The sequence below is a fragment of the Lichenostomus cassidix genome, chromosome 18 (assembly GCF_008360975.1).
Source record: "Lichenostomus cassidix isolate B80296 chromosome 18, HeHo_3.0, whole genome shotgun sequence".
NCBI lineage: Eukaryota > Metazoa > Chordata > Aves > Passeriformes > Meliphagidae > Lichenostomus > Lichenostomus cassidix.
The window spans coordinates 9,983,306-10,010,261 of record NC_139498.1 but is presented as its reverse complement, the minus strand read 5'-3'; the positions used below and the strand labels follow the sequence as shown (position 1 = coordinate 10,010,261).

At 52.1% G+C, this 26,956-nt stretch overlaps 1 protein-coding gene across 2 annotated transcripts in view; it reads right to left on the bottom strand.

Annotated features, from left to right (window-relative positions):
• Positions 1–26,956, bottom strand: part of DNAH9 (dynein axonemal heavy chain 9) — a 165,925-nt gene that overhangs the window by 135,775 nt on the left and 3,194 nt on the right. For both annotated transcript variants that reach the window (XR_014855650.1, XM_085077980.1), the window contains exons 2-22: positions 25,908–26,104; positions 25,074–25,232; positions 24,305–24,435; positions 22,945–23,156; positions 22,524–22,757; positions 21,275–21,442; positions 20,637–20,753; positions 19,404–19,554; positions 18,411–18,525; positions 16,941–17,009; positions 15,673–15,799; positions 14,528–14,783; positions 13,877–14,118; positions 12,753–12,888; positions 11,541–11,737; positions 10,799–11,223; positions 8,747–8,969; positions 6,688–6,854; positions 5,518–6,388; positions 4,177–4,307; positions 2,752–2,878 (exon numbers count right to left, since the gene is read on the bottom strand). Coding sequence is in view for 1 of the 2 variants with exons in the window: in XM_085077980.1 (XP_084934106.1) it covers positions 2,752–2,878; positions 4,177–4,307; positions 5,518–6,388; positions 6,688–6,854; positions 8,747–8,969; positions 10,799–11,223; positions 11,541–11,737; positions 12,753–12,888; positions 13,877–14,118; positions 14,528–14,783; positions 15,673–15,799; positions 16,941–17,009; positions 18,411–18,525; positions 19,404–19,554; positions 20,637–20,753; positions 21,275–21,442; positions 22,524–22,757; positions 22,945–23,156; positions 24,305–24,435; positions 25,074–25,232; positions 25,908–26,104 (4,455 nt within the window). In the remaining variant the exon portion in view is untranslated. The remainder of the gene's footprint in view (positions 1–2,751; positions 2,879–4,176; positions 4,308–5,517; positions 6,389–6,687; positions 6,855–8,746; positions 8,970–10,798; positions 11,224–11,540; positions 11,738–12,752; positions 12,889–13,876; positions 14,119–14,527; positions 14,784–15,672; positions 15,800–16,940; positions 17,010–18,410; positions 18,526–19,403; positions 19,555–20,636; positions 20,754–21,274; positions 21,443–22,523; positions 22,758–22,944; positions 23,157–24,304; positions 24,436–25,073; positions 25,233–25,907; positions 26,105–26,956) is intronic.

The following is a 26,956-nucleotide window of genomic DNA, read 5'->3' as shown; positions in this document are numbered from 1 at the left end:
CCTTTCTGTTTTTTCCTGTCCAGAAATCAATTTTGTGCCAAAGAAAATCCTGAAATTTCCTCCATGGGGAAGCCAGATTTTTTTTTCTGCCTGAGACCCAGGATAAACAGCTCAACAACCTGGACAAAACCCCCATCTTGACCAAAAATACTTTTCCAGAAGGAGCAGAATGACAACTGAGACAGGGAAATGGCCTGTCTCAAACCCCACAGTCAGGATGGGCAAAGAGAACAGCCTGGAATGCCTGGTGCTCTGCTGCTTTCAGGGAAAGCTGGGAGCACTGGGAAATGAGAGGCTGGAAAGCAGTGCCACAGAAAGGGACCTGGGGGTCCTTGTTGATGGCAAGTTGGATATGAGACAGCAGTGCCCTGGCATCCCAAAGGGCCATTGTGTCCTGGGGGGAATGGGGACCATCATGGCTGGGGAGGGGAGGGAAGGGATTGTCCTGCTCTGCTCTGGGCTGGAGCAACCTCACCTCCAGTGCTGGGGGCACTTTGGGCACCACAATTTAAAAAGACAATAAGCCATTAGTGTCCAGAGGAGAGACATGAAGATGGTGAAGGCCCTGAGGAGCCCTATGAGAAGCAGCTGAGAGCACTTGGTTTGTTCAGAGGAGCAGAGCAGACTGAGCTCAGAGCTCCCCAAGGGCTGCAGCTCCTCCCAAAGCGCAGCTCTGATCTCTGCTCTGGGACAAGACAGGGAACAGCTGGAGCTGTGCCAGGGCAGGTCAGGCTGCAGATCAGGAAAGGTTCTTCCCCCAGAGGGTGCTGGGCACTGCCCAGGCTCCCCAGGCAATGGGCACAGCCTGAGGCTGCCAGAGCTCCAGGAGTGTTTGGACAGCACTGCCAGGGATGCACAGGGTGGGATTGTTGGGGTGTCTGGGCAGGGCCAGGAGCTGCACTGAGTGATCCTGTGGATTCTTTCCACTCAGGACATCCTACAATCCTATGGATTTTCTGTGCAGTTCTCACTCCCTGTCCCACAGGGGATTCCAACCCCTCCTCACAAGCTGTCCCACAGGTGGCCACAGCTCATCACCTTCTTACCTGTGTTCAAGCAGAGCCAAATCCCAGGAGGTGCCAAGTGGACCAAGAAGCAATGGACACTCAGCTTCCCCACCAGATAAGCACATCTCCTTTCAAATCTTACATAAACCATGCAATCCTGCTCTTACACGTGTAAGTGGACAGGCTCAGCAATCCCCACTGGCCACTCCCAGCCCCTGGGCACTCTGCAAGGCCTTGGCTGTGCTCCAGCACTCGATACAATTCTGCCCCCAGAGCCCAGAATGCACCTGAGTCTGCACCAGTTCGATATCCAGTTCAAGTGGATAATATCATTGTCTATTTAATCCTCCTTTAGGAATTATCAGGCTTTGAAACTACAGTGGAAAGGCTGAGAGCGTATCCGTGTGTGATCCTGCCTGACATTTACTTTGATTTTACTGCAAATAGTTTTGAATAACAGAAAGCACCAGGAATTTCTCCTTACTCCACGGAGCATTTCAACACAGCAGCTTTTCTCTGCTTCCTGTGCTTTCTTTCCCTCTCTCCATTTTAAGCATCAATCAGCTGTGTATTTACGACACTCTGTGGGCTGAAATCACCCAGCAGCAGCAAATAGATCCAAGCAGAGCTAAAGGTTAGTGGCAACAAGAGCATTTCCAAGCCTGCCCCATCCACGTGCTCACATGAACACTGAAAATGAGGAAAAGCTTAAGGTGAGATTGGTCACTGCTAAAAGGTGGAATAAGGAATTGATTCCTTACCCAACAGTCTCCATTTGCTGCGAATGTGTTGATTTGGTTTACATACCAACCTTAGGATAAGGGATGCCTCTCAAGCCAGGCTGGTCAGGGCATGGCATTGCCAGGCAAAGTGGCTCAGGTTTCCTGCCAGCAGCTCCAGCAGCACAAGGATCCACCCACACCACTGCCATGATCCAGAGGGAAAAGGACTGAATCCTCTGAACTCACGGGGGATAGAGGGGTCTGATCCCTAGGAATGGGGGGAAGGGCTCTGGGAAGCCATTTCTTACACCAGGAAGATTACCGCCAGCTCCTCCCCGGGATGATCCAAGCCAGCAGGAGCAATGGTGATTTTGGGAGGATTCCCCAGCATTCAGACACCATCCCAGATGCCCAGTGCAGGGCCAGACACCCAGCCTGGGCCACAGCCACTGTCTGACCAGCAGCTGCTCACCTCTTGCAGGCTGTGCTCTTCCCTGCCCTACAGTCAGCACATCCCAAAGGCTTTGCACAGGGGAAGGAAGAAGAACTTACTGGCAAATGCTTCTTCTGCCTAAAAAAAGCCCTCTAAAGCCACCAGTGGCTAACATTTCCATGCTGGAATGACCAGTCTGTGGCTCATTCAGCAGCAGATGCTGTTTGGTGGCATCCCAGGTTGGGATCCAAGGCCAGCAACAAATTTTGGATGAGATCCTCAAGAAAGTTAGTTTCCTGCAACCTCACTGTATCTGAGCAGAAACAAACCCACGTTTTCATGGCACAGAACCCATGGAGATGTTCTCTGAACTTGCCACAATCACCACCAGGGTTACATCAGACAACACCCAGTGCAGTGCTGCCTGTCAGTGATGACAGATGAAGATCAGCTGTGAAAGTTATTAATCCACATAGAGTGGGAGAAAATCACTGCAGAAAGGACACTAAGGAGAGTCCCAGGACAAGAGCTTCCATTGTGACACTAGTGACAGCTGGAAAATGCAGAGGTGATGCAGCAGAAGCCTTACCAGATGTGGGTTGGTGCCGTTGGAAAGAATATCCAGTAAATCTGCAGAAGAAATGAAGTAAAATCTGGGAAAGGCCAACCTTTTCATGTCCAAATATTCAGCCAAAGCCTTCTCACACAGAGACAACCTGGGGAGACAAAACAGAGCCCAGGGCAGGTGGGTAAATACCCTGCCAGGCTTCATACTGCCCTTTGGCAGATTGTCCCCACCATGGGGAAATGCCAGGCAGGAGCTGAGCCTGCAGGCTGGTCCTTCCAACATCCCTGAATAGATCCACAAAGCACAAGGGAACTCACAGCTCACTCTCTACTCCAGGGGTCAAACACCCAAGAGTCAGGGCAGCCTCATAAAAAGGCAGAAACACAAGTGGAAGGAGAGGTTGGAAAGGTTTGCAGTCTGACCTACTGTTTCAGACAAGCTCGTAGCTGCCACAGGTGGTGGCATCCACTGGGATGAACATTTCCAGAACTGCTTTTATTCTAATGAGCCACATTTTAAAGTCTGATTCCAACCAACTCAGCTTTTTGTGTTTGCAAAGCATGAAAGGAAACTTGTTTGCTCCGATCTAAAATGAATCTTGCAGTGTTCACATGCTAAACTGCTGCTGAGCTTACAAAGTTCCTAAATAACATTCTCTGTGAGGAACATTGGCCTTGTTCGATTGAAAATAAAATCAAATCTTTATTTGAAATGGAGAGCTGCTACTGACACAACAGCTTAACGTGAACTTTGAAGTGTTTTTCTGGCAGATTCATATGTTAAATCAGAAATGTCTCCATCTCAGGACACTCAGGTTTGTCTCAGGGAGCTGTGTTTTGCCTTCTGTCAAGGGTACACAGGGATAATTTTGTAAATGAAAGAAAATGGGCTCAGCTCTGCTGCAGATTTCGCAGAATCATGGAATGATTTGGGTTGGAAGGGACCTTGAAGCCCCTCCTGTCCCACCTCTGCCCTGGCAGGGACATCCACCATCCCAGGCTGCTCCAAGCCCTGTCCATCCTGGCCTTGGACACTTCCAGGGATCCAGGGGCAGCCACAGCTTCTCTGGGCACCCTGTGCCAGGGCCTGCCCACCCTCCCAGGGAAGGATTCCTTCCCAATATCCCATCTAAAGGTACCCCTGCTCACAGCACTCCACAGCTATTTCAGACATCATTTTGGGGTGGCATTGAGGCCATGGGTTGCTGAATGCCTGGCCCTGAACAATGCACAAATCAATATTCAGGATGAGATTGTGCCACACTCCACTCAGGGCCTTCAGGGTGCTGGGTCACAAATACAAAGACTTGAGAAGGATCAGAAGAGCTGTGATTTGTGACTGCAGAGGATGCACAGCCTCAGAGAAAGCCTTGGAGCACAGGTTCAACCAACTTCTTAGGGTTGATTCCAGTCTCTGACAAAATCCTGGGACTGATGCTCTACCTACCTACTCTGGATGTCCTCCAGTTTTTGGGACAGACCTGGTTTATTGGTGGCCTCAACCACATTTGGGGTTTTCTGAATTTCATAAGCCAGTTCCTTAAAATCCACATCAATCCCTTCAAAGCATTTGGAGTCCTACAGAGGGACACAAAGGACACGGTCACAGTAATGCTCTAATTGTATGCTGAAAGATTCCAGCCTTTGAGAGCTGTCTCTGGGGTGGGGGGAACATCCTTCTGCCCAGTGCAGAGGGGGATCCTCCTCCAGTCCCACAGGGCTCTCCCACCCTCGTGCCTGGCACAAGTCTCCAGGTTGAACAGCCTCAGCTCTCCCAGCCAGGTTGGGATGTGCATCCCATGCCCTGTCAGCATATCATCCCCAGCCCTGGATGCATCCTGAGGAGAATCAGCCTCCAGAAGGTCTGAGCTTCCTCCCTCCTGCTGGGGGAGAGGCTGCTGACCCTTGGCACCTGCCAGGGGGTGTTGAGGTGCAGGTTGCCCCATTGATACAGATTAAATCATGATGCAGTTTCTGACCCACCACCAGCTGCTGGAGGTGACACAGTGCTGGCACAGGGGACAGTGCTCAGGGCTCTGGGGAGCAGCACTCCCAGCCAGCCCAGGTGTGCCCAGAGCTCACCAGAGCAGCCCAGAGGGAAGGATGGGCACAGGTGGGACACTGTCAATGTGGGACAATTCCCACCCTCCCTGGAGCCAGAGCCCTCAGTGCTATCAGTGACACTGCCCAGGGACAGCAGGGACACTGCAGCTGCAGCTCCCTCACCAGGGAAAGGCACATTCCTCCTCAGCACAGCTGTGAGTCTGCAGTAACACTGGGAGTGGGCTGAAGGCACCCTGAGCAGGTCCCCAGGGCCAGCTCTGCTCCATTCCCCAGGACAGGAGAGGCAGAAGAGCTGCTCTCCCCCAGCACCAGTGCGGAAGGTCAGGAAGGGGATGCTGCCAAAGCTGCCTGGGCCAGCTCTGTTTGATGATTTGCACTGTCTGAGAAATTATCTCAGTCTTCTCTCCTCCAGGGGAAAAGGGAACATGCCTGCAGCACTGAAGGCAGGCAGCAGCTCCTGCTCTGTCCCCAGGAACTCTGTGTTTGCCATGCAGTGGTGGAAGGGAGGAGATCAGCCCCTCAGCATGGCTCAAGCACAGCCTGGGGTACAAAAACATCCTGGGACAGCTCTGGGGGAACAACCACAACCTGCCTCCAGAGAAATGAGGCAGCAGGAGAAAAGCCCTGCTTTGGGGAACTTGGCACTACAGATAATCCCATTTAATAATGGAGCCTGCCCTTCAACACTTTCCAAAGAGGAAGCCCAGGATTTGGGGTTTCACACCTGGGGAAGCTGTGCCCGGATATCCTCTGAGCCGATGAATATGCTCTCCAGGTGAGCCCAGGTGCGCTGCACCTCGAACCAGAGGGAGAGGACAGAGTCAGCAGTGGAGAGCTTCCTCTGCCAGGCAGACACCTCCTCCAGGAAGAAAGCAATGTATTTGGATGACATCAGATTCTGCAGCTGCACCTGGTTGTCTTCTAGAGTTTCAATGAGCTCCTCATCTGACTTCAGCAAGGGGGTGTTGGTGCGGGGGTGAGGCTCATACTGGAACTGCCTGCAGCTCCAGGTCATCCTCAGCTCCTTCAGCACCTTCTCCATGCTCATTTCTCGCACTGCTTTGTCCACGATGCCATGGACCTCCCCCTCAAATCTGTGCAGGTTGAGCTTGAGGAGGTCAGCCAGGGTGGTGTCTGAGTCCATCACAAACCTCACCCCTGTCACCTGCATCAGCTGGTTCCAGTGCCTTTCCCTGATGGCAGGATTTTGAAGTTCTGCCACAGCCTTCAGGGCTGTCAGCATGTTCTTCACCTTGCTGTCCAGCCCACTGAAAGCATCCCACCCCCTCATCTCCTTATCCAAATTCCGAATCTCTCTTGCAAACTTCTTGCACTCCAGATCCATGTTTTCCACACTAATATCCACCCATTTGGTGCTCTGCCAGCCATCGAGGCTGGTGCTCACCAGGGAGATCATATCCCAGAGCTCTTTGAGAAGACACAGCTCCTTCCTGCACTGCTTCAGTTGTTTATACTCTGGCACCATGACTTCAAACAGACCAGCTGATTCATAAATCGAGGTCATGGCTGACTCCATCTGTTTAATCTCCATGTGCTTTGCATCCAGAAGTTGATAAGGCTTTTCGGTGTCAAACCTAGAAATAAATGTTTATTCTCCATAAGTGATATTGAAACAACTTCTAAAGAACCTGTAAAACAAACAGTGCCTCTGAGAGCCACAGGAGAGATGAAAGGTCTCTACTACACCCTGATGGCAGAGCCACGTGGCACTGCTGACACCACCTTAAAGTGGCACCAAACCCAACCTCTTCCCAGGGACACAACACAAGGGGCTGTGAGCAGGTAGGAGACCTGTGGATCCCCAGGATGTGCAGGGATGAGTCCTTAAAGCTTTTTTTCTCTCCAGGGTTATGCTGCTGAAACCTGTGGGTACCTGAAGGGAGCTTCCCTCCTGAAGCTCTCCCTGAGCTGGAGCTGTTGGGCGTCGAAGGCGGCGCAGCTCTGGCGCAGGGCTGTCACCTCGCTGGCCTGCAGAGGAGCCACCTGCTGCTTCACAGCCAGAGCCAGCTTCTTCACCTGGTTCCACTTCTCTGGCAGCTCCTGTGGGGACAACAGCACTGCTGGGGGGCAGGAGGGGCTGTGAGGGGTGAGATCTGCACATGGATAACCACAGAATGGGAAAAGCAGCAGATCCTGGGTTTAAAACTGCAAGGGAGTTTGGTTGAGATGCCTGAAGTTGTGCCCGGGGAGGTTTAGAGTGGATATTACAAAGCAAGTTCACAGGAAGGGTTGTAAAGCATTGGAACAGGCTGTCCAGGGCAGTGGTGGAGTCACCATCCCTGAAAGAGTTCAAAAAACATGTGGATGTGACACTTGGGGACATGGTTTAGTGGTGAACATGGTGGTGCTGGGTGCATGGTGAGATTTTACAATCCTAGAGGTCTTTTCCAACCCTGACAATTCTCTGATTGCCAAGGGCTCTGCTGTCCCCAAGTTCCCTCTTCAGTGCAATCCCACAGGAAAGACTTTGGGGTTTTTTGCATCTCAGTTCACATTCTCGAGGAGATTAATGGAGACCCAGCAGCACCATGGAAAGAAGGGAAATAGCTGGAGGCAGCTCTGAGGCAGCAGAAATGGCCAGGACAGGGCCAGCCCCTCCTGAGGAGGCTCTTCCTGCCACTTTTATTACAGTCTCCATAGAAATCACTCTCCATGACCACAGCAGGGCACACATGGAGCTGCTTCATTCTTTTCCTACTAACCAGCAGCTCCATCCATCTCCACAGCCATGGAGCTAGAGGTGCCTACAGGAACTTCTGGCTTTCCCACCCTGTACAGGAGGGAATGAATCATTCACACACAAGTGTTGTTGTCACTTGCCAGAAAGAACAACTCTTTTTTGCTATCTTCTGCATCTGGATGGCTGCTCGACATCCTCATTTCTTCTATCAGGAAAACTAATCAGTAATTTGAAGGTATTTGCACAAGCAGGCACACACCAGCAGCTCCTGAGCAGGGGAGTAGTGGAGCCAGGTTCCCCACAGGACTGGGCTTTATGGTGGATGAAGAGTGGAGCACCCATGCAATGCAGCTCTCCTGGTTTCCAGGGAGTCTGTAGGACCCTGGATATCTTTAGGGCCCTGAACTATTCCAGATTTGGTGACTGACCACCCACAGATCATGGCTGCACAAGCAGAAAATCCAGGCACTGCTGAACACCCCTCAGCTCCACCTGAGCCTACAGCAGGGAATGGGAGCAGAACTCCTCCCCAGCAGGTCCTGCTTTATCCCTGTGTCCTGCCCAGCCCGCTCTGCCCACAGGGCACCCACCAGCAAGTACCCACACCCTTCTCCTTGCACCCCCTTGGCTGCTGGCAGTGCTTGTCTCTGTCCCTCAACACTGGTCAGGCACCTCACCATCTCTTAGAACCTTCATCTCACAGTCCCCTTGCAGAAATGAAAGGAATTCCCACAAGAAAACTGACTCATGACAGCCAGATGGGGAAAGGTGCCAAAATACTTTCACAACCTCCTCCCAGCGATGTCCTCTGGGTAAAAAGCAGCTCTGGTGGTCTGATCCAGAGGAGGACTGAAGTCCTGTGAGAAGGCAACTCCTCTGCCAATATTATCCTTCCCATCTCCATAGCTGCCAAGAACCAGCGTATTAAAAAATAATTATAATTCAACCTAATTAACAGATGGATTTGAAAGTGCATTAATTTTTTTTTCAAGAGTAATCGCTGGGAGTTGGAGCAGGCAATTCTATGTTTTTCATACATAACAAAAGGCTTAATCTCTGCTTTAAAAGAAAAATCTCAATATAACTCCAAAATTTAGAGCTACTAAGGCACATCCTGCAAAAGACTACCCACTGAGGCCCTCTAATGACAGGGAGCAGGGGCTTGAATATCCCTGAGATGCTGCTCCACTCCTGCTCCCTTTGCCTTCTGCTCCTGGGCAAATTGCTGTGTCCACCACCAGTGCTCACCCACCTCCAGCTGCTGGTGGACTTCCTCGGGCAGCTCCTGCTCATAGGCCCTCAGCAGCTCGATGGTTTCCCTCAGGGGCTCAAACATGGCATCAGTGGCACTGTGACGCTCCTTCACAGCCAGCAGGTGACCCATGACCTCCACCAAGCCACCGTAATCACCCTTCTCCACCTTTCTGCTCAGACCTTTCTCGGCAGTTTGGATGAACTCGTCCAGGTCAGCCAAGCTGGAGGGCACAAAGCAGGGAAGCACAGGGTGAGAGCAGCTCTTCTGGAATTAATATCCAGCCTCACAACTGAAATTCATGCGCAAAGGTATCCCTGGATGTGGTGCAGGTTCCTTCAAGGAACAGAAGGACAGGTTGGGACTTGTCAAGCTGAACAGGAGTGTAACAGACAGTGAGCTCAGGAGGGCTCTGGAGGGAGTATCTTTGAGAGGTCAGTTTTTTCTGGATGGTGAGGCCCTGGCACAGGGTGCCCAGAGAAGCTGTGGCTGCCCCTGGATCCCTGGCAGTGTCCAAGGCCAGGTTGGCCAGGGCTTGGAGCAGCCTGGGACAGTGGAAGGTGTCCCTGCCTGTGGCAGAGGTGGACTGGATGATCTCTAAGGTCCCTCCCAACACAAACCATTCTGGGATTCTATGACAGTTTTCACCCCATCTCTTCCACTACAAGAAGCCAAACTCTCCAGGTGAACCTGACACACTGCAAAGCTCTAACAAACAGGGATTCTCCTTCATGTACTGCCTCACTCCACAGGGCAGCTCCCTCCTGCAGGTGATTCAAACTCACAGCAGTTCAGAAAAGCAACTGCACATATGTGGGAGGGAAAAAATCCTTCCAGGTCTTTAAAAATAAAGTCATGGTTCCTGTCTCTCAAAGCCCTTGAGCCATAAACCATCACAGACAAGGAGAGTGTTTGGGGCTCTTTTCCTCACCTCCTTATCCTGTTCTTAACCTCACCAGCTGCAGGGCACTTTCAGCAGAGGAACAATGGGCTCCTGGGTCTCCAGTTCTTCCCAGCACATCCACTCTCCACCTCTCAACACACTTACTTTTAAGTGCCTGCTTAAATTCTCTGGATACTGCTGGGCCTAAAAGTATCCTTAAATACTTCACCTAATAAAGACTAAACTGCTGAGTCAGGGACTCTCAATAGCAACTCCTAAACGCTTGTACTCTGCTACACAAAACCTCTTTGCAAAGAAATTATCTGACAGAATTACGGTGCTGAAAAGCACACAAGAGATTGTATCACCACCCCACACAGCAGCCTCCTCTTCAGATGTCTGTGAACACTTCCCTGGGAGCATCCAAGACCTGAGACACCCTCCAGTGGTGACTAAGTTGTGATCAATAAATCACCTGAGGCATTGTCCTGCACAGAGCTGAGCAGTTCTTCAGAACAAGGAACACATGTTAATGCAATAGTTGGAGCCCAAACTGCTCCTTTTTGTAGACTGAAGACTCTCCCCATGACTGCTTTTACCTGAATCATGGGCTTTTAGAAGCAGAGCGAGTACCTCAGAACATTAATGGAGTTTACTGATGGCCAACACCAAACCCAGCAAAGTGAGCCCAGGGCCCTGGCAGAGATGGAATTATTTGGCTTGGGATGAGTGGGCAAACATCCTATCAAACAAACACCACACATCAGGCTGCAGGGGCATCAGCTCAGGGATGTCAACAGTACCAAAGAATGTCATCATCCCCAGCTCACACACCAGCAGAGACCAGGGCATGAAGGACCCAGGGGTGTGATGGAGCTGGGGTGCAGCATGGGCCCTTCTCTTGCTCCTGTGTTGTCTGTGGAAGTTGTCACAGCCCCAAAGCTGCCAGAGCTCCAGGAGCACTTGGACAAGGGATGCACAGGGTGGGATTGTTGGGGTGTCTAGGCAGGGCCAGCAGTTGGGCTTGATGATCCTTGTGGATCCCTTCCAGCTCGGGAGATTCCATGATTCTATAACTGACTTGGTTATCAGTGTGAGACAATCCAGCCCAGCCAAGACAAGAGCCATCCCAGTGCAGTCCCAGCAGCAGGGGCAGGACCAGCTCTCACCTGTGTGTGACGTGGTCCAGGAGATGCTGCTTGAACACCAAGCTCCACCTTTTAATCTCATTGAGCAAGGCTGCCTTGAAAGGCCTCGCATCCACCCTCATCCAGCCCTGGAAGGTGCTGATGGGCTGCAAGTTAGCCACCTCCTCGTAGAGCCTCTCGTAGGAGTCGATGTGCTCCCTGAACTGCTGCAGGGTGGGTGGCGCCTCGGGGACACCGTCGTCACCGTGGGCCTCGATGTCGGCAGCCGTGAGGATTCTCCCGTAGAGCAGGAACTGCCGGCACAGCTCCTTCCTGTCCTCCCCGTACAGGTGGGAGTAGCGCTCCAGCCCAGCCCGCTGTGCGCAGCACTCGCCAACCGCCGACTGCACGCGGCTCAGCAGCTCCTGGCGCTCGTCTGACAGGACTGCCATGTCCTCCAGGTCAGCCTGCATGGGGACAGGGGGGACACGGGAGAGAGGATAGATCAGAGAGGAGAAAAGAGGGGAGAGGGGAGAGTGGATAGAGAGTGGATAGAGGGGATAGAGAGAGAAAGAGGATAGACAAGAGAGGGGAAAGAGGAGAGAAACGAGAGCAGAGGGGAGAGAGGAGGGAAAAGAGAGCAGAGAGGAGAGAAAATAAAGGAGAGAAGGTAAAGAAGAGTAAAGAGCAGAAAGGGGAGAGGGAGAGGGGAGAGGGAAGTGCCATGGGAGCACATGGCACCTCCTCAGTGCCACCCAGCCCAGGGAAGCTCCCCAGCACACACCTGGTAGTGGCAGAAGCCACTGTGTGTGGCCAGCCGAGGCACCAGTGAGGACATGTGGTAGATGCCGTTGAGAAGACTTTCCACCATGTCATAGAAGCCATCATTGGTGCCAGGGTCCAGGGGTGGGTGAAATACCAAATCTGGGATCACCAAATCCAGCTGCACCTCAAACAGGGGAGCAAGCCCTGCCTTGGCATCTGCAAAGAAGAGAGAAATCCTGATTCTCCTATTTTTCAAGGGGAAAAAAGCAACCTTGGGCCTACTGCAACATCCTACTGCAAGGTACCACAAGCCCCACAGGGACAGCAGGAGGATGTGGTGGCAAACCCACACTCACTGGTGTCTGCATAACCCATGGAGATGTTGGCAAAGCAGCTGTGTTGTTGTACCCACCAAAGACAGTGGGGGACAGATGAGACACAAGTGATTTGAGGAGGAAAGGCTTGAGGAGACCAGGCTCTTCAGCTCATGCAAAGGGAGTCTGAGAGCTGAACAATGACAGCACAGAAGTGCTTGCAGAGGAGAAAAACAACAGGAACCAAGAAGCTCTTTAATTTAGTCGTGAAAGGCATGGGAAAAAAAATATCAGCAACCAGAAACTGGAGCCAGATGCAAATGTGACAACATATGCAAGTTTTTAACGAGACAGTGAAGAACTGGATGCAATTCTCTGACTCATTGTGCCTCCACATTCAAAAGGAAAGCATTCCTGGAGATGTGCTTTAGCTGGACACAGGCTGCTCTCAGCAGGAGTGAACCTCCCTGGTGCCTGTGGGCAGGAGGGCTGGTCTGGTGACTCCTGAACCCAGCTCACCTCTGCCCAGGACTAATGCTCAGGGGCTGAGGGTTTTATTTGTGCCTTTCAGGAGCAGAACTGGCTCTTGAGACTCTCCACAGAGGAAATATGGTACTACATTAATGTTTTGAGCATGGGAGTGTGGGAGGTGACTGATGGCCAAGCACAGACTTGGGAGGATGCCTCGATTTCCTCTGTTCCATTAATCCTGGCAAACAGTGCACAGTCACCTCCATCCCTCCCCCTGAGCAATCCAGTGACAGTGATGGAGCCACCCTCCCTTCCTGGAGGCTTCTGTGCCACAGGAAAGCCAGGAAGAAGAGAACAACCCTTGAGTATCAGGGAGCACAACAAGAGATGTCCCCTTGGAGAGGCTGAGCAGCCACTGCAGCCAGGGGACAGGAACCAGGTGTCACCTGTGTTCTCCAGGAGGTACTTGAGTGAGCACTCAATGGCAGTGAAGAATCCATCCAGGACTATCTCATCCACGTAATCCAAATAGGCCTTCCAGGCATCAGATGCTGGGTCTGCAAGGAAGAGGCTCTGGTTTTCCTGGAAGAGAAAGAAGATGCCTTCACACACAGCAGGGTGAGTCTGTCCTGAAGAGAGCTGCCCATAGATCAGGACTGATGCTGGAGAACATGAGTGTCAGACTTAGGGAAGGATAGGGAAGATGAACCTTCCTGCAGGTGGTGACATGGCCACGATCTGCTCCTGCCAAGGGCTGCTTGGTCTCCAGGAATAATTCAAGGTGAAAACGGAGGGCAGAAGAGCCTTAGCAGCTCTGCCATGTTTGCCTCCCTTTTCTCTGAGGCCACAGGACTTGAGGCTGCTTTGCACCCCTGGGCAGGGAGCACTGGGGGTCCCAAAGGCTCATCCTGATGAACCCAGCAGGGTCTCCTCAGAGTTCAAGGCCAGTGACCCTCAGGAGAGGGCTGTGCCTAAAACCCATCTCCCTCCAGGCCAGGGGCTGTCCCAGACATGCACAACACCTGGCTCCAGGCAGGTGAGGAGCAGAGCTTTGGTCCTTCTCCTGGCCTGCAGAGGACTCTGAGCTCTGGAAAAACTGCTGGAAAACACCAAGGTTTGGGACAGCAACTTTTCTCCTGTCACTCAGCTTCTCCCTGGATGGTCAGCATCACCTTCTGCTCCACAGAGGGACAGCAAGCCTGAAACCCAAGCATCAGCCCCAGCTTCTGTTTGCAGCTAAACACCACAGAGTAGATTTTTCCTTGGAGCAGAATCCCAAACCCGATGCTCCACTCCCCTCTAGTGGCTTTCCAGCAGCCAGAGTTGGAGCCAAACCTTTCCCAGAGCTCCAGCTGCTGCCAGCCCTGCCCTGAGCTGGGAGCCCAGCAGTGCCAGGCCCACATCCCCATTCCAGCTCACCCCTCAGAGCCAACATTAATTAACCCCGGGTAAGGCTTTCAAATGAATAAGGGAGTCCTTTAAAGGTGAAGCAGCTCTGGACATTTTCACTGTCGCAGGGACACAGGGAGCCTCTGAGGAGCCCTCCACCCCCAGGAAGATCCCCCCTCACCTTCACCAGAGAGTGGATCCTCTGCCCAGACACCCTGACAAGGCTGTAGCGCTTTTCCAGGTGCTCCTGACACTCCTCCAGGCTCAGCACTGACTCCTTTTTGGAATCCCTCCTCTCGAATACAGGTGACCCCCATGAGTGCACAATGCTCTGGATCTCCTCCACGTTGTCCTTGGCTTTCTGCACCCTCTGCTCAAGGCCATGGATATCACCCATCACCCCAGAGAGGTGATCCAAGACACCTAAGGAAAATGATATGATTGATTATCTGTTTTCAGAGCTGCTGGTCCCACCTCCAGTGCTCCCCACTTCAGACCTTTTTTCTCATTCATCCTTAAGGCAAGAGACTCACCACCTCGAACAGCAGAGCAGCCTCTAGCTCCCTCCTACCCCCAAAAGGCACAGCAGGGACCACCGGAGCCTCTCCTCCCCAGAGCCTGGGCTAAACCTGAGGGGAGCAGGATCCTGTCCACAGCCCCAGTGGATTGAGGGGATGTGGAAAAGAGCAGGCAAGCTGGGGGCTGCTCCTCATCTCCCCAGTGCTGGCTCTGCTGGAGAGTGCCCTGTCCTGCTGGCAACTGCCACTGGGAACCAGGGAACAGAGCCTGGGGCAATACCAGGAGACCCAGGTGTCACACAGAGCCAGCTCACCCTCCATCTTCCAGGTCAGTGTTTCTTCTGCCTCCTTCAGCTTGAAGTCGATGTCCTGCAGCTGCCCCTGCAGCAGAGGATATTCCACCTCCAGCACTGTTCTCAGCACCTTGTTGTAGCTGTTTCCCATCAGCTCCAAGCTGGCCACCAGCTGCCGGAAGGATTCCTTGCAGGAATAGATCTCAGCTGCCTCTGGGGGGATAACTGCTGCCTGGCTGCCCCTCAGGTAGCTCACCTCCCTCAGCACCGACACCAGCTGGGGGAGCAAAGCACAGAGATGAGCACAGCACAATCCTCCCAGCCCCTGGCACACTCTGCAATCCATTCTCAGCATCACACAGCTTTCCTCCTGGTTTGTTCCCAAAGCAGCATGCTGGAAGGGGCCTGGACTCCTCCTGGTCTGTACCACCTGTTTCCCATTGGTCTCTGACTCTGGATTTCTGCCCAGCCAAGGGCAGACAGCTCTGTTAAATACCAACCAGCCAACCCTAGGCAGCCTCTAAAAGCCACAATCACCTCTGGTCCTCTCAGCAATCCATGTGGATCCCCTCTCAGATGAAGGCTGACCCACATCACAAACCTCAGCAATACTGTGCCTGCAAGTGGAGCTAGGCCATTATCTAAGTGAAAGATAAGATGGCTCCAGTTCTCTTGGTGTGCTGGCCTGGCTGGCATAAAAATAATAACAAAAAAATAGCACCATGGCCTCAAACCCAGTGACTCAACTCCTTCTGGGGCCACCTTCCATCAGAGGTTTCTGGAGTCACAAAACAAACCCTCTCTGGGTTTTTTTACACCCTGCCGTTCAGAAGCTCAGATTTCAAGCACACATAACCAACATGCTTCAGGAGATGATGTCCCATCACTCCTCTCACCAGTATCAACTCTGCTCTGGACATGCTGACACCAGTTACACATCTGGCTCCTGAAGGACTTTCTGCCACTGGTTTGAAGCAGAATTTGCTCTGCTCAAACTGTAACCCTGGTATTTAGGCAGAGCAGATCTATGGTACATCTTTGTTACCCAGCACCAGAGGGATTCCACAGACCACAGAGAACAGATCCAGATCCAACCCCACCAGATGTCCCCCAGAGCTGGGGACAGTGCCCCAGGAGGCAGGAAAGCCAAGGGGCAGCAGCTTTACCTGGGGATCAAAATTGACCATGATCAGTTTGGTTTCTGGGTCTCGCCGGATGAGGGGTTGAGTGAGGTTGTACTGGGATTTTTCTGAGACTGTCTGAGACCACTCTAAGTACAGCTTTTCCTGATACCTGCCAGAAAGGAGAAACATCCACCACATAGTTACCAAGCCAGCTGGCTGCAGATGTACCTGAATGCAAGGCAAGGCCACTCTGAGGACTGAAGGACATGAAGGAATGTTCAAAGCCCATCCATGCCATCTCCATAAACAACAGGGTTTCCAAGACAGCCACCCAAAAACCAGCAGCAGCATCAAGTCAGGAGGGCAAAGCTCTCTCAAGTTCCAGTTTTAGCAGAGGATTCAGATTTAGAGACAGACTTTTCAAAGCATTTAGCCTAAAGTGAGGTATCAGCAGCTGGGAGTTTCCGAAGTGCCTAAAGGATACTGGGGGTGACTGAGGCTGACCTCACTTGTCTCACAGTGACAATGACACTGCTGGGATGGCAGCACAGAGGGCAGAATAGGGGCCCTGCCATCTCACAAGTCATGGACAGTCCCAACCTCCCAAGTGACTCCCAAGTCTCTTCTGAATCATGTTGTCACCTTGGCACTCTGGGAAATGTCACCCAGAAAGCAGCACCTCGAGGTGTTCACCCCAGACTGTAGGGCTGCTCCTCTCTGAAAGGCTGTGCCAAATGACCCAGCCTTGTTTTGGTAATGAGAACAGAGCTCCCTCCTCCCACCCTGCAGGATCCAGCCCAGGGTCTCAGCTCCCTTCACTGCCAGTGAGGAGCAGCCCCTGCAGGGATCTCCTTCCTGGGGAAAAGGCTGCTCTCAAGGGACAGCCCAGAGCAGCCAGGTTTAACAGCAAATGTTAAGATGCCAAGTCCTGGGCAATGGCCCCCACCCCAAACTGTGGAATATACACATTACAGCCTCTGTGAACACGGCCAGTGAATGGGCATGAGAGGGCAGAGACCTCAGCCCAGCCCAGGCTTTCCACCCAGCAGCTCCTCCACCCCACAGCAGCTCCTGCTGATGCTCCTGCTGGACTGCAGAGCCCCCATTCCTCCTGCAGGACTCTCATTTGAATCCATCCCAGCAAACTTGTGGTACCCAGGGAGAGGATCCCTCCACCTCTCCCAGCAGCAAATTCCCTTGGGCTAGAAAGGGACATTCCCAGGCCCTGGGCTGCCAAATGTGCTGGCAGGTGGCTTGGGGGAGGAGAATGTTTTCTCCTACAGCTACAGCCCTGCCTGAGCCCCACGTACCTGTCGAGCAGCTGAATCATTTCTTCATATTTCTGCACCACCATTCTTCCATGGGCAGAGTCCAAGCTCCTGGCAGCACAAAAGACAAGGGTTACCTTTAGTTCTGGGGGTTGAGGTCTGCATTTACCCTTCCCAAGATCCCCCTACAGTTTGCAGGCAGACTCTGAAGGGGAACCTTGGATTTCACCCTTCCAGATCCCTTCCCTACCCAACCCCCTGTGCTCTCTCTCAGGTGTTTGCATGCTGACCTGCAAAATGGGGACAAGGACCTGGGACAAGAATAGGGCTTAGAGCTTCTGGAAAAATCAGTTACCAAAACATCAGTTTTAAACATTTTATCCTAGACAGTTTTGTGTTCCAGTTGGGCTCCACTAGATGCAGGTCACTGCTGTGTGAACAACTGCTTGTACAATGTATAGAAAAAAATACTTTATATATATATATATATATATAAAATTCTAATATATATATACATATATAGAAAATATATATGCATACAATAATCTATAACACATAATATATATCTGTGTATGTTATATACCAGTTATTATGTGTGTACACATATATATGTGTGTACACACACACACACACACATATATATATATATATATATATATGCTCTCCTCCATGATGCCAAGAAATAGAACAAGAGGAATGGGCAGGGACTGAGCCCAGGGAGGTTTGCAGTCCCCATCCCTGCAGGTGTCCAAGGAAGGCCTGGCTGTGGCACTGAGTGCTCTGGGCTGGGGACAAGGTGGGCATTGGGCACAGCTTGGACTGGATGGCCTGGGAGGTGTTTTTGAACCTCAGTGATCCTGTGATTCTATAAGGCCTTTAAGCAAAACCATCTTCATTTTTCCTTTTTAATCCGTTCTCCCTTTCAAGCTGCACGTGGGAAAGAGCCTCACACCACTCTGCTGCAGGACAAGCCAATAACTGCTCTGAACAGAGGGGTAAAATCAGTGCAAAATGCAGGGACACACATCTCCCAGATGACCCATAATAACAAGGATTTGGGTGGTGAGAATTCCAGCCCTGGTTTGTTTTCTTGATCTTGGGAGATTTTTTCCTTTGTTTAATGCTGAGGAAGTTGTCTTCTGCCAATACCCAGGAGCTGGGCTGATCCCAAGGAGGTCCTGGAAGACCAGGCTGAGAGGAATTGCAGTGGGAAAGGTTCCAACACCTATTTTAATTGCAACCTAGGGCTATGTCAAAAGCTGAAGAGCCCATCTTCTATCCCAATGTGCCTCATAACCACTTCAAAACCAATCCAATTAATGAGCATCTCCTAGCAAATAAAGATGGCAGGGAAGTGAATGGCACCAGAGCACCCACTTCTCACCTCTTCACTAAAGATTGTTTCAGCTACAGCCACTGGATAACATTCAACACAGGAAGAACATGAAAAGATTGATTAGAGACAACATTTCCAGATGGTCACAAAGCAACTTATCTGGAGCAGACACTCACAGATGTGGGATGTGCCTGAGGTGCTCAAAGAGCCCCTGGACTCGAGCTTGCAGCTCCTGTGCCCAGCTCAGCGCTCCAGCCACGGGAGGGACGTTCTTGTGCAGGGGAGGAAACCCTGGCAGGGCACAGGGGAACAGCATTTTGTGAGCACAGCAACCCCAGAGACACCCACAGCAACTCAGCTCCACTAAACTGCCCTGGTTCCCTGGCTGCTGCCCTGAAATCCAAGCTCTGTCACAAGACAGAGCTCTGGGAGCAGGGCAAGTCCCCCTGTGCTTCTGGATTTGGAATAAGGGATGAGAGGAGAGGCCTGGCATGTGCTGGAAGCAGAGCTGATCCAGAGGGGTGTTGTGCCTGGGGTGAATTCCCTGCTTCCCAAAGCGCTGAGGAAGGAAGGGATTTCTGGCTAGGAGCTGGTTGTGACCATCCCATCTCAGAGCCACAAAACCACACTCTACAGAGTCTCAGCAAATGCTGGACTCATCCTCCATGAATCCCCACATTCCCTTTGTTAACCTGCACTGGTTCCAGCAGTGCTGCCTCTCCTGGATCTGCCAGGCTCCAGAAAAGTCTTCCCGAGGCAAGGAAATGGGCTGCTCTTCAAGAAGACACTAATCCTCCTAATCTGACAGGAGTCTACCTATTCCCTTCTGTGCCAACGTTTCCAGGAAATAACAAACCTGGAAAAAGCTGATGAAACCCTTAATTACCAACTCCCCCTTGCATGCTCTGCATTTACAGCTCAGCACATGCCTTCAATCCCACACACACACACATTTAAAACAAGGATATTTCCCCCCAACAGAGTATTTGCTTCAATGCCAAGAACAAAGCATTCCCAGCCATTCCCCTTTCCACCAAGAACTACAGAAGCTAAAAACCTTTGCAATTTAGAAGTTCTGGTTGCCTTAGGAAAACCAAACTATTTTCCCCCTTAATTAATCTAACCCAAATTTCCTGTAAAATCAATTTTCCTCAGCACGTGGAACCCACCGAGCTGCAGCCCTGCCTGGGTGTGTCTGGTGTAGATGAACCTGGTCTGGTCCAGGGCAGTGCTGAACATGCTGAGGAGGACAGGGACCTTGTCAGCAGCAACTGCAGCGATCACAGGGCGCTCCAGAAGGTTCTGGAACATGGCCAGCAACTGTGCAGGGGAAGAAGCAGGGAAAGAAATGGGAAAAAATTCACCCCCCTGCAGAAAGTCCCACTGGGATTTTCCTCACTGATGCAGCTGCTTCGTCTTTCTCAGTAGCCCAAGGATCTGCACTGATGGGCACTTTGGCAAAGGGAAGGTTTTTCCCAACTTCCCCAAGGAGTCCCTTCCTTTCATGGAATCATTAAGGTTGGAAAAGACCTCCAAGATCACTAAGTCCAGCCTTTGACCAAATCCCACCACTAAACCACATCACAAAAAATGTCTCTGTTACAGTGATGCTCAGACTTTCTCTGTGGGTGAACCATATTCCAACTGTTATTCTTCAAATGCTTCAAAATCTGCTATTAAAAAAAACAACAAACCCACAACTCAGAAAGATAAATATTATCACTTACAATTTTCTACATTCCTTTTTACAATTACATTGAAATTTTACAGAAAATACCATTTGCTTTCTCTGCAGGATAGATTCATTGGTAAACAAACCAGCCTTGTTTCTAGAAAACCATAAATTTTAAAGCTGAAATGCATCCATGTATCAACAATAGCAAAGAATTGATACCAACAGTGACCACCTGGTTTTAACAGCAGTTTTCACCAGGAAATCACAGAATCACAGAATGGTTTGGGGTGGAAGGGACCTTAAAGTCCAGCTTATTCTACCTCCTGCCATGGGCAGGGACATCTTCAACCATCCCAGGTTGCTCCAAGCCCCAGTGTCCAACCTGGCCATGAAAATCCTGCACAAAGCAGCCTTTCCTCCAGCTCCCAGAGAGACCAGTGGAACTCCTGCCATCCAACAGCCTGATTTGAGTCATTTCTTCAACTGCTCTTCCCCAAACTGAGCCAAGACCTGTTCTGTTTGTGTCACAAGGGAAGAGCAGAACACTCCCAGCCACTCCAGGGCTGCACAGCTCTTGAGGCACCCACAGGTCTGAGCACCACTGACCGAGTCCAGCCCAGCAGTGTCAGTGTCCCACTGTCCACCCCATGGGCAAACCCAAGTCCCTGCAGCTCCAGCACTGTCTGGGCTCTGCAGTGACTCCCTGAGAAGGAAGGGACAGACAAACCTTGAAGATGTGCTGCAGGTCTGGGGCGTCGCTGAAGGCCTGGCTGAACACAGTGCCCAGCCGGAGGTCAATGTCCTCTACCTTCTGCTGGAAACCCAGGACATCCTGCTCAAACTCCTGTGGGGAGGGAACAGCCAGTCCTGAGCTGTGAGAAGGCACTGGGGGGTACCTGCCACCTCCCTATCCAGAGAGATTTCCCCTTCTTGTTCACCAGGAATTAAACTGTTCCTCTGGCCACCCTCCAGTCAAGCCCCATGGAGTCAAGGACACTTCTGTGCTGTCCCATGGCTGAGCTCATGGCCCTCCAGGATGGATCCCACAAGTACTAACTTTAGCCTGGAGGCAACATGGGCTATTTCCACACTCTCTTACCCTGAACCTGGCCTGAAGACCACACCACCACCCCAAAAACCCTCAGATGCACTTGCTGAACCAGCGAGGTATGGTAGATAAGGAGCTACAAGGACTCCCAAAGGTCTGCAGGAAAGGCCAGCAGCTCCCAGCTCCCTACAGTGACAGATCAGACCATAACAGAGGAGGAAGGAGCTGGAAGGAGGAACCAGGGCTCTGTTGCAGAGGAGCTGCTCTCTGGAAACAAGGATGTGCTGCTGGTGTCCCCACAGGCATGTCCCACCTACCACGTTGGTCAGGTCGAGGCAGTCGTAGGTTCTGTCTGAGAACACCTTGTACACCTCCTGGAACTCCTCATACATGTCCAGCACCTTCTGGCCCAGGGCCTTCCCTTTCATCCCCCCAAACTCAATCTTCTCCAGCTGTGTCAGGTCCAGGGCTGTGCTCAGGACACCCTGCAGAGGCAGAGGAGGCACACAGAGGTTCAGACACAAGCAGATGACAACAGTTAGCACAGCACAGATCCTGTTTGCTGCTGGGCCAAAGCACCTCCCAGGCACAGCGAGGCTGCTCAGGCTGAGTTGGGTCCAGATGATCTTTAAGGTCCCTTCCAACCCTACCCATTCTGTGATTCTACAATTATTGAGCAGTTTTAAAATAGCTGTCAGCCATCATGGTTTTCAACACAGCTCATTAAAGAATGAGTAGTTACACAATGTGGTTAAAGCAGTAAAACCTTCTGTCCCAGTGCAGAGAATGAGAGGAGGAGAGAAACAACCCAGACCTTGCTTTGAACAGGCACACACTGCCTGGACAGTGCCCATCTGACCCACTGCTGGGAATGGGGCATCCACAAAGAGTGATTCACTTCAGAAAGATGTGAACAGCAGATGCAGTGAGCTGTTAGCCAGACTATCAGGAGAGCTCCCAGGGGAACACAGTGTCTGTACAGCAGGTACAGTGTGTGTGTAACAGGACAAACAGAGCCTCAGCCACACTGGGGCTGAGAGATGATGGCACTCATGGCACTCCCTGTCCCTGCCCCAGCTGACCATCTCATGGCAAATAGGGACACCCCACAGCCCCCAGCTGGACAGACTGCTGGGGATTTGAAGGGGTAGCCTGGTGAGGAATTTGGAGGGTGTCCCTGCTCCCCCCCAGAGCCCCTGTCCAAGGCAGGGGATGCCCAGCTCTAGGGTGTCTCTGAGGGCACAGGATGTCTGGGAACTTGTCCTGGTTTATTTACAGCCCTGTAATCCACATCCCCTTGTTCCAACAAGAGCACGGAGCCCCAGAGGAGTCTTGGGAGCACTGACACACCCACCAGCCTGAGCAGGAGGACAAAACAGCAAATCTGACACAGGCCCTGAGCAGGAGCTGCTCAAACAAGGTCCCTGCCTCGATGGAACAGGGGACAGCACAGCCCAGAGAGTGGCCTCATGCCCTGGCACCAGGGGAAGCTCAGGCTCAGCGAGTGAGTTCATGGCTACAGAGCTCTCCTGATGGCTGCAATACCTTTCAGCACCAGATTCTCACCTTCACCATCTCCAGTCTCTTCAGGAAGCTGTCCAGCCTTGCAAACACCAGCCTGCTGTGGAACTCCCACCTCCTGACCTCCTGGCCAGGCTCATAATACACGTGCAGATTTTCCCGTCTCTCCTCAAACGCCTCTTTGAAGGCAATAAGGATGTCAAACACTGTTTGCACCTTGCCCAGGCTCTCTTCAATCTCTCCTTTCAGAAGGTCTTCTGGAGACAGATACACCACAGCCTGGAAGAGCCAAATCACACCAGAGATGTCAATTCTGCTGTCACAGCAAAGGGTCACTTCTTGCACTGAACATGTCTGACCCTTCCTCTCAAGTTCAAAATCACTTTGCCAAGGAAGGACAGGGGAAAGGAGAAGCAGCTTTCATAGAAACCTTCCTGTGGCAAGCAAAGGTGCCACAGGCACACACCTGCTGAATGAGAAGGTTGCAGATTTCCTGGAGCAGCACCACGACCCGCAGGGGCACACTGTAGTGCTTGGAGGTGACCCAGATCAAACACACCACGTGCAGCACAGGCACCAGGAGAGGCTTCACCTTGCTGAACTCAACAGCCTCTATGTCCTGCAGGGGCTGCTGGAGGGGTGTGAGGTGCAGGTCAATGTCCTGAGCTTCACTCAGAGCTGTGGGGAGACAGGGGAGAAGGGGTGAGATGCATGGAGCTGGGGTGGTGGAGTCACGAGGTGGGTGTTGGCACAGTGGGGAACAGACAGTCCTGCTGAGCACAAAGCACTCACCCACGTGTGCTGGAGATCCATCACCATGATCCCTGCTCACCTACAGCACACCCAGCAGCAAACAGACATGGTGACAAGGGACAGGGAGCAGGGACTGAGGCCACAAGGGCCAAGCAGTGTCTGGCAGCACTGGAAATGCAACTCTGCACGAGCTGCAGGATCAGCAGGGTGGGTCTGAGCTCAGCTGAGCCCAGGTTTGGCTGTGGCAGATCCTTTGCCCACAGGGAAGGTGACCACAGTCCCACCTGTCCTGACTGCACCAGCAGACTAAAGGAGAAATCTTCAGCTTAGCTTTGTACAGGTCTCTGGTTGGACCCTGAAGAACTACCCCAGTGTTAAAAAATTAATGTATTTTAATTAATAAAACCAGGACAACATTGTGCAACTAAACCTGTGGACCAACAAGAGAATCATCATCATATAATCATAAAACCACAGAGTGGTTTGGGTTGGAAGGGACCTTAGAGATCACCTCTTTCCACCCCCTGCCATGGGCAGGGACACCTTCCACTGTCCCAGGCTGCTCGAAGCCCCAGTGTCCTACCTGGCCTTGGACACTGCCAGAGATCCAGGGCAGCACAGCTTCTCTGGGCACCCTGTGCCAGGGCCTGCCCACCCTCACAGGGAGGAATTCCTTCCCACTGTCCCACCTAGCCTGCCCTCTGGCAATGTGGAGCCAATGCCCCTTGCCCTGCACTGCCAACCCTTGTAAAAAAATCCATCTCCAGCTCTCTTGGAGCCCCTTTAGGTACTGAAAGGCCAGAATAAGATCACTCCAGAGCTTTCTCTTCTCTGGACTGAACAATCTCATTTCTCTCAGCCTTTTGACAAGTGCCAGAAGTGCTCATGCAAATAACCCCAAAGCCTGAGAGCAAGGAAAAAGAAACTCTCGCTACCAACATCTCCCTCCCAGCAAAGCCAACAGAAAACAGCCACCCTGTCACCCCAGCAGGGAGGGTACAGGGCACTGGGACCCCAGGCTATGAACAAAGGACACAAGTCAGCACCATGGTGAAGCTGTCCCAGTTTCTCACCTGTCTCAACATCCATGAGCATGTTTTGGAAGGCTGGGACGTAGATGCTCTGCACTCTCTCCAGCACCTCCACCAAGTTTCTGACCTTCCTGGATGTCAGTTGGTTGTAAATTCCTTCCAGATCCTCACACCTGCAGCAGCCACAACAGGTTACCAGCCCAGCTAGGGCAGCACTCACTGTGCCCCAAAGCCCTGTTTGCCCTGGGGCTGATCCAGGATTTCCTGCAGTTACACAAGGACTGAGTCCCAGTGGTGACAGGGCGTGGGACCAACCCCACAGGAGAGTGCCAGGTTCAGGTGACAGCAGCTCTGCTGTGAGCAGGGCACTGCAGAAAGGAGGCAGGTGGAGTTCCTGCAGGCACTGATAACAGCTCTGCAGGGCTCTGTCTCAAGTCAGCCTGAGCAGACACAACACAAAGGGCAGGGTGAAATTCCACTCCCTGGCTCATCTAACCCCCCTGTGGCACCAAGTGCAGCCAGCTGAGGGTACAGAGTGTGTCCATCAGCTCTGCTCTGGGGCTGGCTCCTAGTGAACCGTGATGGAAAGAGCATTTCCAACAAAATTCCCTCCCGGTGTAGCCCTGAAGTGTGGTGGGGCCAAGTTACACCCAGCCAACTGCCCAGCACCTCCAGGCACCCTGAGATCATCATTATTTTGTGAGAGAGAGCAATTCTCCTTGTTCAGGTCTCTGCATGACCCCAAGCAGCTGCTTCTGGCTCCCAGCACCCCCTCCACCCAAAGCAGCACCACCAGCCCCCCTTTGGGCACCTGTTCTTCCAGAACTCCAGCTCCACCTGTGGGTTTGGGTTGCTGCCTTGCAGGAGAGGCTCTGAGGACTCTTTCTTCAGCACTCTCTGGATCTGCTGGCTCCAGCCAATGATGGCTGACTCAGTGGCATGGACAAGGGATTTGTTGATCAGCTCCAGGCTGCAGAAAACACAGCATATGGGTCACCTTGCTTCCCACTTGTCCATGTGCATTGCTCAGTTGGATCTACCTCAATGGGCAGCTGGATTTTACAGTTATGGTCCAGATCCATGTTTGAAAACTACAAAACAATCAAACCCATAAGAGAAACTATTTACAAAGACAGTTAGTGACAAGATGTGGTGGTTTTGCTTAGCCCAGAACGTAACAGAGGAGAAATGGTTTTAAACTGAAAGAGAGTAGGTTTAAATTAGATGTTAGGAAGAAATCCTTCCCGGTGAGGGTATGAGGCCCTGGCACAGGGTGCCCACAGAAGCTGTGGCTGCCCCTGGATCCCTGGCAGTGTCTAAGGCCAGGTTGGACATTAGGGCTTGGAGCAACCTGACTGCAGAGTTTGGAATTTTCCCTCAGGGATTCAAGCGGTTCATTGCTTCTCTGCATGCCCACATCCCCTTCAACTTCCTCAGCTTTTCCTGCTTGTATCATTTCCTGCACAGTCTCCAAAGACAGAGCCCACAAACCAGAGAGAGCAAAATACCCCTCCTTGGTAGTCTGATGAGCTACAGAGGACAAGGAGCAAGAACAGTCCCCATGTCTGACAGGGAGGATCCCCAAAAGACACAGCACATGCATCAGCAGAAGAAAACCCAGTGGAGAGCAAGGGGTGCTACTCACAATTTCTCATTTTTAGGATCAATGTCCTCGATTCCCTCTGAGCCAGCTGGAAGCGGCAGCAAGGTCTTGCCTTTTACTTGGCCAACAACCTTGAAAACAGTACTTTTCAGGTTGTGGACATGATGGATGATGTCTTGTGACACCACTCGTGGCCAGCCCTGATGGTTCTTCCGGTTGGTCAGGATGGGCACAATCACCTGCAGCAGAAGCCATGGAAAAGCAAAGAAGAGCTGAAGGAGGGCAGATTTAGATTTGATTTAGGAAGAAATCCTTCCCTGTGAGGGTGGGCAGGCCCTGGCACAGGGTGCCCAGAGAAGCTGTGCTGCCCCTGGATCCCTGGGAGTGTCCAAGGCCAGGCTGGATGGGGCTTGGAGCAGCCTGGGATAGTGGAAGGTGTCCCTGCCATGGCAGGGGATGGGACAGGATGAGCTTTCAGGTCCCTTCCAACCCAAACCATGCTGTGATTTGATGATTCTATGACAAAAGTGCTGCAGGACATGAACTGCTCACCAGGCTCTGAGGTCCTGGCTTGGCCAAGCACAGAGATCCACATTCATCACTGTCCCAAACAGTTCCCTGCCTGCAAGCCAAGGGCAGGTGATGATGACCAGGCCAGCAGGGCTGGGCTGAGCCTAGGGCTGTCCTTGCCCAGCCACCCCATGTGCAGAGGGAAGGTCCTCTGGTACCTCCTGGGATCTGCTGTTGGTGAGAGTCTACTCCATACCCACCCCAGCCATACTGCTGTGTGAGCACAACACAGCCACGTTTTGGGTTATTTCCCAAACCTGCAGCCCACCAAATCTGGTTCCTGTCTTTATCAGTGGAAGTTCCAGGCTCTGCACTGACCCAGCAGCTGGGACTCATGGCTGGGCTCAGCTTGCCTGGAGCTGAGCAGCTTCTGGCTCTTTTGTGTTGGGATAGCAACAGTGTCTGTCACCTACCCCGGGCTGGCTTGGGATCAGAGCCAGGTTGCCCCTGGTGATGAGCAGCCTTTAAGTGACCAAGCTTGGGAAAGGATGCAGGTATAAAACCAGCTACAAACAGACAAG